General features: G+C 46.7%; 1 protein-coding gene across 4 annotated transcripts in view; it reads left to right on the top strand.

Annotated features, from left to right (window-relative positions):
• Nucleotides 1-3509: 3509 nt before the first annotated feature.
• SMAP1 (small ArfGAP 1) overlaps nt 3510-12105 on the top strand; it is a 187806-nt gene continuing 179210 nt past the window's right edge. For 2 of the 4 annotated variants that reach the window (XM_055534776.1, XM_055534778.1), the window contains exon 1: nt 3510-3840. In XM_055534776.1, coding sequence (XP_055390751.1) covers nt 3723-3840 — 118 coding nt within the window. In that variant the 5' untranslated portion in view covers nt 3510-3722. Of the gene's footprint in view, nt 3841-4509; nt 7862-12105 lie in introns of those variants that run through there. The other 2 variants (XM_055534777.1, XM_055534780.1) reach the window with 2 other exon arrangements.

Genomic DNA, 12105 nt, shown 5'->3' on the forward strand with positions numbered 1-12105 from the left:
CGCATGCTTCTCAGAAACCCCTCCTTGAACGGCCTCTGTTCTCTTCCTGGCCACATGTCACCTTTCTCTGTCCACTTATTTGGCTGGCAACCCCCAGAGTTTTGTCTTCGGGATTTTCTATATGTTTTCCTCCAGGGAATCTCACCCACCCTATGGCTTCTATGACCATTTAAATGCAGAGGACTCCCAGTGACCAGCACCAGATTCTGTCTAGACAAGAGCTCTAGGAGTAGCTATGTGGTGTCCCATTAGACCTGGGGACACCTTATACTGAACATGCCCTCAAACAAACACCATTTCTCCTCCGACCCCAAATCTGTGCTGTCCCTTCTATTTTGATCTGGCTTAATGGCATCACCGTTCACCTGTCTCCCGATTTGGAAATCTCCCTGTTGTTCTCACCTCCTTCCTCTCAACCCCTGCATACAGTCAGCTGCTAAATCTTGCTGCTTCTAATTTTAAAACATCATTTGATTCTGTCTCTCCCAAACCCTATGCTACTGGCTTAAAATAGGCTCTCAACATATCTTCTCTGGACTGTTTTTACAAGCTGTCTGTAGTCTGCTCTCCCGATAAATTCCCCCCCATCCCCTTCTCCAGCTTGCTGCTGTAGTTACAGAAAACAAAGCTAATCAGGTCTTTTCTCCGTGTAAAGGTTTCTGGTGGCTCTCTATGCCCAAAGGGAAAAATTCCAACTATGCAGTTTGGCTACAAAGCTGTTAACCTCCTGGTCCTTCTTCATCTTGATTCCTTTCCTCTGTTCATCTTCTTCGTGCACATGCTGGTTCCTGCCGTCCCGGGCCCATTGCTTCCAGCACGACCATGCATTTTGAGAAGTCTGTACATATTTTGTTTCAAACTGTTCTGTTTGCTCCTCTCTCACCGTATTCACTTGAAAGCTTCCGACATCTGTTATAATCAAGTTTAAGCATCACGTACTTGGTGAAGCCTTCCCCAGTTCTTCCAATTCTCATATTGCTGTTCTGTTCCTTTGGCTCCCAGAGCACTTTGTATTTGCTACAGACTCTACAATGTGTCTCTTCATCTTTCTATTAATATGTTTGTCTCTCATCCTGGATAGACTGTAAGTTTCAGATTATTGGAGAACTGAATAGAAGTTGTTGAATACATGTTGATGAGTGAACACAGTGCTGTTTTGGTACCAGTCTCTTCTGTTCTTCTTACTACATCTGTAACAGACAATCAACTTGAACTTAGGTTCTTAGTACCTCTGGGCTGACCAGCAGGAGCCAGGCTATGCAGTCGTGTAGCCACCAGTGGCCACTGAATCCTTGAAGTTCTGCTAGTACAAGGTGAAATAAGCTGTAAGTGTAGAATACACATTGGATTTTAAAGACAATATGAAAAAGAGAATGTAAAAATGTCTCACTAATAACTTTTAAAATTATTCACATGTCGAAATAATATTTTGGATACACTGGATTAAATCAAATGTACTATTAAAATTAATTTCACCTGTTTCTTTATTTTTAAATGTGGTTACTATAACATTTAAAAGTACACATGTGGCATACATTATATTAAATATAGACGTTGCTGTGACCCTTCAACCCATTATGTAGATGATCTCTTGGTGGTGAGCCTGTGTTCTGTTTTTTGTTTTTTCTTTCTGAATCCTTGCAGTGGAGGAATCTTTTCTGGCGGGGATAGGGAGACACTAAAAGATGATATTTGTTAACTGATTACTGCTGGACCAACTTTCCCAAAGCATCCCCTTACACTTGCTCCCCGTGCTACTCTCCTAGTGAAGAGTCTACAGGTTTTCTATCATCAGCTACTACATCGAGGTCAGATTGCTTTGTCTGGTGTCATCAGCCTTCTTCAATCCTGTTGCACTTGACTTATCCAGCCTCATCTCTCACTTGTGCTAAGTAGCACCCCTGTCCCTCTGTCTGTTTTCCAAGCTACTTGAAGTCTTTGTTTCTATGCCTGCTGCTCTTGCATAGAATCTCCCTCCCTGGCCCCTCTAAATCAAGCTAGCCTTAAAGATAATGGCTCCTAGTTCTGTCTCCCACGTGACCTTTTTTCCGGCTTATTAGCACTTACTTTAATGTCCTCCTAGTTATTTGTAAGAGTCATGCAGTTTAAGCTGTAATTAGTTCATTTACTCAACATCTGCATTGCCATCACCATTCAGTTTAATTCCAAAAACATTTTCTTCTGTGCCAAGAACGGGGTTAGGTGAGCCTGGGGTCGGGGGTCATGTTTCTGCAGGGCATGGGCTAGGAACTGGCCCGATAACGCACAGATTCCTGCCCAGTGCCTTTCCTAGCATTCGTCCCACCACAGGCCCGGGCCATATTTGTTCTGATTCCTTAGGTTCCATGTTAGAAATTGCTAGTATGCCACACCACACCATAACATTCAGACTCCTTCACCCAGGGTTCAAAGTCCACGGGCCTGGATTGGAAGCTCTGGGCTCCGGGAAAATGTCTTCTTTCCCTATTCTTCTTGCATTAAAAGTGATTGTGATACAGCTTCTCCTTAAAGCGACCCGGCCCAGGGCCCTTCGTTCCTGGACCCCAGTCCTTCTCACCCTTACGGGAGGGAGGCCTTACTCTGGGACTGAATCTCAGCTCCTGGATGGAGCAGTGGGGCCAAGTCCTCTCACTCCTCCAGGCCACATGGCCCTCTTCTGTAGGACGTGTGTGTTTGCGTGTTAGTCGCTCAGTCGTGTCCGACTCCTTGCGACCCCATGGTCTGTAGCCCGCCAGGCTCCTCTGTCCACGTAATTCTCCTGGCAAGAAGACTGGAGTGGGTAGTCTTTCCCTTATCCAGGGGATCTTCCCAGCCCAGGGATCAAACCTGTGTCTCTTGCATTGCAAGAAGATTATTTACCGTCTTAGCCACCTGCGAAGCTAGGATGTCCCCATGTGTAGGATGTGGACAACACTATTCAGGGTTGTGTTAAGGACTGGATGACTTGATAGCTCAAGGCGCACAGTGGCCACCAACCGACGTCGGCCTTCAATAACACATGTCACATCCCCTACAATAGAAAAGGCAGTTTTGCCTCTTAGGTCCCATACGGGCCTCCAGCTTCAAGCCCAGTGTCTGTTTCCAACTTGCCGGTGAAGAAACGTTGAATGAATGACAGAATCCGCCCAGTTACGATTACTTCTGCCTTTCCAGTGTCGTGCCGCAGGTGCAAAGGCAAAGAAGCACACGGAAAGGTCGTCCTTTACCGGGTCAGACTCGAGGTCCCCAGCGACGATAGCTTCTGCAGAGAGCGCGGAAGTCCAAAAGCGCGTAAGGCGCGGCACCTTCCCGGAACCACCAGGGCGCCGGGCGCGAGCGGAAGCGCCCCGCGGTCCACTTTCGCGTAAGGCGCGGCACTTTCCCGGAACCATCTGTGCGCTAGACCGGAGCGGAAGCGCCCCGCGGGCTGGGTTCGCGGGAGGCCCGACGCATGCGCGGCGCGTCAGCGCCCGTTCTTCCGGCGGCGCCGCCCGGAAGCCTTGGCCCCGGCCCCTCCCCCTCGCCGGCTCGGCGGTGCGTGCGGGGCCGGCCCGGCGAGGAGGCGGGACACGTCGGCGCCGCCGCCTCCGCCGCCGCCGCCGCCGCCGCCCCTCCTCCTACTCCAGCCGCCGCGGCCGCCGCTTCCCGGCTGAGTCCGAGCGGCCCCGGCGGCCCCCGGCGCGTCCAGCTGCGCGGCCCCTCGCCCGTCCCGCCCGGCTGCTGCCCCCGTCCACCCCGCCGCGATGGCGACGCGCTCGTGCCGGGAGAAGGCGCAGAAGCTGAACGAGCAGCACCAGCTCATCCTGTCCAAGCTGCTGAGGGAGGAGGACAACAAATACTGCGCCGACTGCGAGGCCAAAGGTAGTGCGGCGCGACCCTCGGGCCGGGGCTCCGGGGTCCCCTGCTCCCGCCGGGCCGGCGCGGGCCGCCCGGCAGGTGCCGCGGCGGGTGGGGCGGCCGGGCGGGCCGCGTCCTCCGCCCGGGCGCTGTGGGGCTGGGCGGCCGGGGCAGCCTCTGGCCGGCGACCGGGAGGATTGACGGTGCGCCGGTCCTCGGGGCAGTCCTCGGGTGGTCCTCCCGGCGATCCTCCCGGCACTCCTCGCCCGGGGCGCGCTCAGCGAGGCAGTTGGGGAAGGGCTTGAGGCTGGGCGTTCGTGCTGTGCTCCAGCCTGGATTTTGGCCCGAATGAGAAGGGGTTTCGTTAACGTGAGTCTTCTTGGACGCGGGGCTGCTTCTGTTGCTGAAGGTTTTAACTCGATTCTCTCCGACCGGCTAGTCCAGGGGAGTCTATATGTGGACCCTGGTCTGTGTGCCTCTTGAACGTCGAAGGGGTGTTCTTCAGATCCAGACATGAGAGGAACCTAATTTTAGTTTGTTCAGTTGGAGGGCTTCTGCCTCAGCCTTTGAAATAGACACTCTATTTTTAGCCTATATGTTTCGGCTTTGGAGAACTGATGTATATTTAATGTCTTATAAGTAATCTCACGGGAAACACGTTACAGAGTTTTTTTTTTTTTTTTTTTTAAACAAACCCCTCTTACGGCTAAAAATGAAACCCGGCTTATTTGTGAATTGGTGTCCCTGGTGAGGGACCGAGGGTTCTCCGGAGCCGCATTCAGTCTTTGGGAAGGTAATTGAAGATTTCTACACTGTTTGACCTCGACTTTTCCTGAAGCTTTCCTGTTCTTCCTCAACGCTGTGTAAATGAGTCACGCCTCAGTGGGCAGGTGATACTTGACAAGACTCGGCCACACGCCATTGGCAGGTTCCTTTACTACCGTGACGGTCCTCGGCTACTGGGAGGTCATGTGATGGACTGAAAGTTTATGAAGCACTTTTCAATATCATAGTAAAGTCTCTTGGGGCCAATCTTTCAGGCAGTGAGTTGCACACGTCCGATTACTGCACTTAGAATTGGTTTACCTGAAATGGGTTACGTGTGTGGTTTTTGGAGAATTAATTCCTTTCTGTATTTTGGCTCTATTACTCATCACTACACTAGTGAAATACTGGAAAATGGGCCTTTAAAAGGCCAGTATATGAGTTTATATTGTATGTATTTTGAGTAATGAATCAATCACATAGTTAGATGCTAGGAAGTATTAGATCTATTCATTAAAGATTGAATAACAGTTTTAGCAGTTCCCTTTCTTTATTTATAGAAACCGTTCAAAAATAATTTTTGTTCAGATTTCTTTCTGCCAAAAGGTACTTTGTAAAATCAGATTTTCACTAATGCTTCTTAAAATAATTTATAGGTTTAGAGAAAGCCATTGTTTACCTCATGTTGACATTTGTGTTTATGGTTTTTGAGGTGGGAGAAGGATATAATCAGGTACTTCTCACATTAGGACAAAACTTTTACTTTTTCTGATGTGAGAAATAGGGAGCATTAGTATTCCTCACATGTTGGATTGCCACTGAGGTCAGTAGATATGTATTGAATGGATGTCTTTTTTATTTTGGTTTTGTTTGGTCTTGTGTGTGTGGTTTTTTTTTTTTTGAGAAGTGGAGGAAGTGGGACAGAAGAGAGTACTGAGAGCTCAAGGATGTGGTTGGTGTGAAGGGCATGAGCCACAGTCAGGATTTAGAAAGGTCAGCGCTTTTTCCTAATGCTACTGAATCTAGGATAGTGTTAAGACGATCTTCTAAATTATTTCATTGTTTCATCTTGGTCCTTCAAGGGGGAAAAAAAAAGCAAATAGTTCAAAGCACTTATTGGTTGAATGAAACTTGATTTCATAGTTGTGATAATTGAAAAAAATTTACACGGTAAGGCAGTTGCTGTGATTAAATATATTTTGTAAAGTTTTTGAGTCTTTGGTATGATCTAGAAATCTTGGTTTATTTCTTGATTTTGGATTTATTATGTATACCAGATGACAGGGCTTCTCACATGGTGCTAGTGGTAAAGCACTAGCCTGCCAGTGTAGGGAGACATAAGAGACCTGGGTTCGATTCCTGGGTCAGAAGGATCCCGCTGGAGGAGGGCTTGGCAACCCATTCTAGTATTCTTGTTTGGAGAAGCCCATGGACAGAGACACTTGGCGGGCTACAGTCCATAGGGTTGCAAAGAGTCAGACACGACTGAAACGATTTGGCACGCACGCATGTGTGCCAATTGACATAGTAAATGTAGGTAGTGAAGTTCTGATTGTACTTTTTTTCAAAATTGGAGGATAAAATTGTTTTATTTAATTGCTATTGTTGCTAAGTTGTGTCCACTTCTTCTGTGATCCCATGGACTGTAGTCCACCAGGCTCCTCTGTCCATGGGGTTTCCCAGGCAAGAAGACTGGAGTGGGTTGCCGTTTCCTTCTGCACGGCATCTTCCCAACCGTGGGATGGAACCCATGTCTCCTGCAATGGCAGGCAGATTCTTTACCACTGAGCCACCAGGGAAGCCCCTGGAGGATAATTGCTTTACAATTAAATATACTTTTAAAAGACATGCTAAAGGTCTTATTTTTACAGCTCAGTTATTATAAGTGGTTCCATACTGTATATGTGTATTGATTTTTTTTTTTCTTCACTGCCTAATAAACTGCATCAAACTTTTCATGTATTTTGAAGCTATTTCCTAGTTAACTTAATTTTCTTTCTTAAAAAGTATGCTTCCCCCATGGGTCTTTGTACCAGAACTAGACTTTAGGGCTAGAGATTTCCCTGTTCTATTGCCTTATACCAACTGGCAGAAGTTTGTCCCTTGGATTTTGACATTTTCTTACTGGGTCACCGGTGTGTGCTTCTTGATTTGATAGTATTTGGGAAGGGAGGAAGGAGCAAAGGATGGCATAGGTGCCAGTTTCCTGCTCTTGGTCCTACTCTTAGCAAGTCTGTTGAGCGACCGGAGAGTAAGAGCAAGCAGATGGTGCCGCCCTTCCTCTCTCAGGCCTCGGTGGGCTCTCTGCGGGACTTTGAAAGCAGTTCTGTCGGTGACTAGTTGGCGGCACTTCACGGAGCAGGGAGGATTTAGAGCCCCTTACTGACTTAAAGTGTACTCTTCACTGTTTGAAGTATTTATCATCTGCGGTAAATATTAGCTGTCACTCTGAGCATGTATAGGTCGGCATGAAAAATGCATCTCTTGCCTTGTAAGTTTTGGGGTGGTTGGAAGCAGAAGATGCTTGAACCCTAGAGACTGCCTGGTATGGAGAGGTATGATCTCTTGACCCAGATCAAACACTCATTTCTTCACACTCTTGACTTGAGGACACACCGCTAAGTGCTGTATCGGATTCGAGCACTCAACTTGCTGCAAGACCCTAAAGGAGCTTGTTTGGTGGGGGCTGCATTTTTGCACAGGAGTCCTTTCAGCACATGCTGCGTTTTAGAACAGTGCACTCAGGACACTGTTGGAACAGTGCTGTGAGCCGCGCCTCCCTGGCCGCTTGCTGTGGACTGCTGCTCGCCTCGCACCTAGTTTGTGTCCCTTGATTGTCTTCAGAGCGCCTAGAGTGCGGCCTCAGGGCCTTTGCACATGCTCTTTTGTTTTGCCCAGGAAGCTGACAATTTTTTATCTGGTCCGTTTACCTATCTTCCAGTTTCTGCTTAAGTGTCTCTTCAAGGGAATTGATTCTCTCTGATCTTCCCAGGTTAGATTAGGCTTCCATTTATACATGTGAGACGCACCTTGAGTTTTTTATTACACTCACCACAGTTGTAATTAAATGTTATTTGGGTAATTATTGGGAAATCGGGGATTGGATTGTAGCTCTGAGACGGAAGGGACCTTGTCTGTCTTGTTTTGCCTTGTAGCCCCAGTCCTGGGCGCAGCAGGTGAGATGCAGCTCGGCAGATACCTTTGAAAGGGCGGATGTGAAAGCACAGAGCTGAGGACAGGCGGCAGATATGTGGATGAGCGTACACCTTTCGGCCTTCGGGTAAACTTTGTTGGCAAAGTAATATCTCTGCTTTTGAATATGCTGTCTTAAAGCACGATCAGACTTGGCAGTGACTGGTCAGAGGAGGAACTGGAGTGGCGAGAGCCAGCCGCCTGGTCATTTGGTTATAACAGTGGTCCCGGCCAGAATGTAAGAAGACGTGAACTGTCCTAAGGTGAATCCATTGTAAGTCAGCGGATAGGACAGGAACGGAACCACTGCAGCCATCATGATATCTGTAAGAAGTAGGCCCCCTACAGCACTGTCGAAAGGGCTGGAGGAGCCGAGGTCAGGGAGCCTCTCCTGGCCTTCTGATTTCAAGGCCACACCCCACTGCCTCTGCCACCACTGCCGCGGCTGCATCTCTCCCTTCAGCTGATTGGACAGCCAGGCTGCTCTGGCCGGTCAGTGCCTATTGGGCATATTTGTCGGCTGTCCTAACTGTGGAAAGATGGAAGCTGCCAAGCCTGTGCCATCCACGTGCCGGACACTGCAGACCTAACTTAGGTCCGGTCCTCTCCCATCAAGGGAGCCTGGGCTTTCTGACCTCTTCACAAATTAGAAGAGTGAAATGGAGCTGTGAGACCCAGTCCTAGAGGCCACTACAGGCAGCTGAGGGTGGTGAACATTTTTCATTAACTGTTACTTTAAAATAGGTTTATATAGGAACCCTGAAATAGCAAAGTAATTCTTACTAAAAAGTACAATTCACCTTCAGGAACCGGTGTTTATAATGATGTTAATACTTGTAGGATAAATTTATGTAAACAGAAATCTGTGATTATAATTTCTCTAACTTCAGATCAGTTCAGTTGTGTCTGACTCTTTGCAACCCCATGGACTGCAGCACGCCAGGTCTCCCGGTCCATCACCAACTGCCGGAGTTTACTCAGACTCATGTCCTTTGAGTTGGTGATGCCATCCAGCCATCTCATCCTCTGCCGTCCCCTTCTCTTCCCACCCTCACTCTTTCCCAGCATCAGGGTCTTTTCCAGTGAGTCAGTTCTTCACATCAGGTGGCCAAAGTATTGGAGTTTCAGCCTCAGCATCAGTCCTTCCAATGAATGTTCAGGGTTGATTTCCTTAAGGATTGGCTGGTTGGATCTCCTTGCAGTCCAAGGGACTCTCAAGAGTTTTCTCCAACACCACAGTTCAAAAGCATCTATTCTTCGATGCTCAGATTTCTTTATAGCCCAGCTCTCACATCCATACATGATTACTGGAAAAACGAAAGCTTTGACTAGATGGACCTTTGTTGGCAAAGTAATATCTCTGCTTTTTAACATGCTGTCTAGGTTGGTCATAGCTTTTCTTGCAAGAAGCAAGCCGCCTTTTAATTTCATGGCTGCAGTCACCATCTGCAGTGATTTTGGAGCCCCCAAAAATAAAGTCTGTCTCAGTTTGTATTGAAGTGATGGAACCGGATGCCATGATCTTAGTTTTCTGAATGTTGAGTTTTAAGCCAACTTTTTCACTCTCCTCTTTCACGTTCATCAAGAGGCTCTTTAGTTCTTCTTTGCTTTCTGCCATAAGGGTGGTGTCATCTCCATATCTGAGGTTATTGATATTTCTCCTAGCAATCTTGATTCCAGCTTGTGCTTCTTCCAGCCCAGCATTTCTCATGATGTACTCTGCATAGAAGTTAAATAAGCAGAGTGACAATATACAGCTTTGACGTATTCCTTTCCCAATTTGGAACCAGTCTGTTGTTCCATATCCAGTTTTAACTGTTGCTTCCTGACCTGCATACAGATTTCTCAGGAGGCAGATCAGGTGATCTGGTATTCCTGTCTCTTTCAGAATTTCCCAGTTTGTTGTGATCCACACAGTCAAAGGCTTGGCATAGTCAGTAAAACAGAAATAGATGTTTTTCTGAAACTCTCTTGCTTTTTTGATGAACCAGTGGATGTTGGCAATTTGATCTCTGGTTCCTCTGCCTTTTATAAATCTAGGTTGAACATATGGAAGTTCATGGTTCACGTACTGGCTTGGAGACTTTTGAGCATTACTTTGCTAGCATGTGGGATGAGTGCAATTACTGGTTGGGACATAGACTTGGGTTACTGTGATATTGAGTGGTTTGCCTTGGAAACGAACAGAGATCATTCTGTTGTTTTTGAGATTGCATCCAAGTACTGCATTTTGGACTCTTTTGTTGACTATGATGGCTACTCCATTTCTTCTAAAGGATTCCTGCCCGCAGTAGTAGATGTAATGGTCATCTGAGTTAAATTCCCCCATTCCAGTCCATTTTAGTTTGCTGATTCCTAAAATGTCGACGTTCACTCTTGCCATCTCCTGTTTGACCACTTCCAATTTGCCTTGATTCATGGGCCTAACATTCCAGGTTCCTATGCAATATTGCTCTTTACAGCATTGGACTTTGCTTCCATCACTAGTCACATCTACAGCTGGGTGTTCTTTTTGCTTTGGCTCCATCCCTTCATTCTTTCTGGAGTTACTTCTCCACTCTTCTCCGTGTTGGAGAAGTAGCGCATTGGGCTCCTACTGACCTGGGGAGTTCCTCTTTCAGTCTCCTATAATTTTGCCTTTTCATACTGTCCATGGGGTTCTCAAGGCAAGAATACTGAAGTGGTTTGCCATTCCCTTCTCCAGTGGACCACGTTTTGTCAGAACTCTTCACCATGACCTTCCCATCTTGTGTTGCCCCACGGGCATGGCTTAGTTTCATTGAGTTAGACAAAGCTGTGGTCCTAGTGTGATTAGATTGACTAGTTTTCTGTGAGTATGGTTTCAGTGTGTCTGCCCTCTGATGCCCTCTTGCAACACCTACCGTCTTCTTTGGGTTTCTCTTACCTCGGGCGTAGGGTATCTGTGTAAGCTCTGGCGGCTCTATGGTGGGGTTAATGGCGACCTCCTCCAAGAGGGCTTATGCCATACTCAGGTCTGCTGCACCCAGAAAAGAGACCTATCAATCTAAAGTTTCTCTCAGAATGTTAAACTTCAGTCTGATGCTCTGTTCCCAGAATTATGTGGATTCTCAGGTTTCCCCTTTTGATTATGTGTAGAGTTCTGACATTGGAGCTGGTATGGAAAACATGCGTCTCTCTGACTCATCCGTTTATAACTTTGGCTGCATGTGGTCCCCTGCTTTTTTTCTCCCAGTTCATCATCTTTGTCTTTCTTTTTTTAAAGATTGAAATGTTCATCCTGCTGCTGCTGCTAAGTCACTTCAGTCGTGTCCAACTCTGTGTGACCCCATAGATGGCAGCCCACCAGGCTCCCGCATCCCTGGAATTCTCCAGGCAAGAACACTGGAGTGGGTTGTCATTTCCTTCTCTAATGCATGGAAGTGAAAAGTGAAAGTGAAGTTGCTCAGTTGAATCTGACTCTTAGCGACCCCATGTACTGCAGCCTACCAGGCTCCTTTGTCCATGGGATTTTCCAGGCAAGAGTACTGGAGTAGGGTGCCATAAAACCATAATTCAAAAAGATGCATATATCTCAGTGTTCATTGTAGCACTATTTACAGTCAGGACATGAAAGCAACCTATCCATCAACAGATTAATGGATAAAGAAATTGGGGTACATATACACAATGGAATATTACTTGGCCATAAAAAGAAACAAATTTGAGTCTGTTGAATTGAGGTGGATGAACCTAGAGCCTGTTATACAGTATAAAGTAAGTCAGAAAGAGAAAAACAAATATCATATATTAATGCACATACATGGAATCTAGAAAAATGGTACCGATCAGCCTATATCCAGGGCAAGAATAGAGACACAGATGTAGAGAACTGGCCTGTCAACGCTGGGGAGAAGGAGAGGGTGGGATGGACTGAGAGAGCAGCACTGACATATATACATTACCATCTGTGATGTAGATTGCTAGTGGGGAGCTGCTGTGCAACCCAGGGAGCTCGGCCCGGTGCTCTGTGACGATTTAGAGGGGTGGAAAGCGGGGAGGGAGGCTCCAGAGGGAGGGGATATATGTAAACTTATGGCTGATTCACGTTATTGTGTGGTGGAAACAAACACAGCTTTATAAAGCAATTATCCAGTTAAAAAGAACTGATTCGCTTATAAACAAGTGAAATATGTTGGGAATGATCCATCATTTATGTTGAATGAGTGTCTAAACATCAGCATTTTGTAGCCTCAAAAATAAATCAATAATTAAAAAATAGTTACTATAAACTATAGGCTTTCATGACTTGATTTCAGTACTTAAGTGAATTTGTATCTTAATTCTTGCTGTATAAGATGTGTATATAGCCCT

The sequence above is a fragment of the Bubalus kerabau genome, chromosome 9, assembly GCF_029407905.1.
Source record: "Bubalus kerabau isolate K-KA32 ecotype Philippines breed swamp buffalo chromosome 9, PCC_UOA_SB_1v2, whole genome shotgun sequence".
NCBI lineage: Eukaryota > Metazoa > Chordata > Mammalia > Artiodactyla > Bovidae > Bubalus > Bubalus kerabau.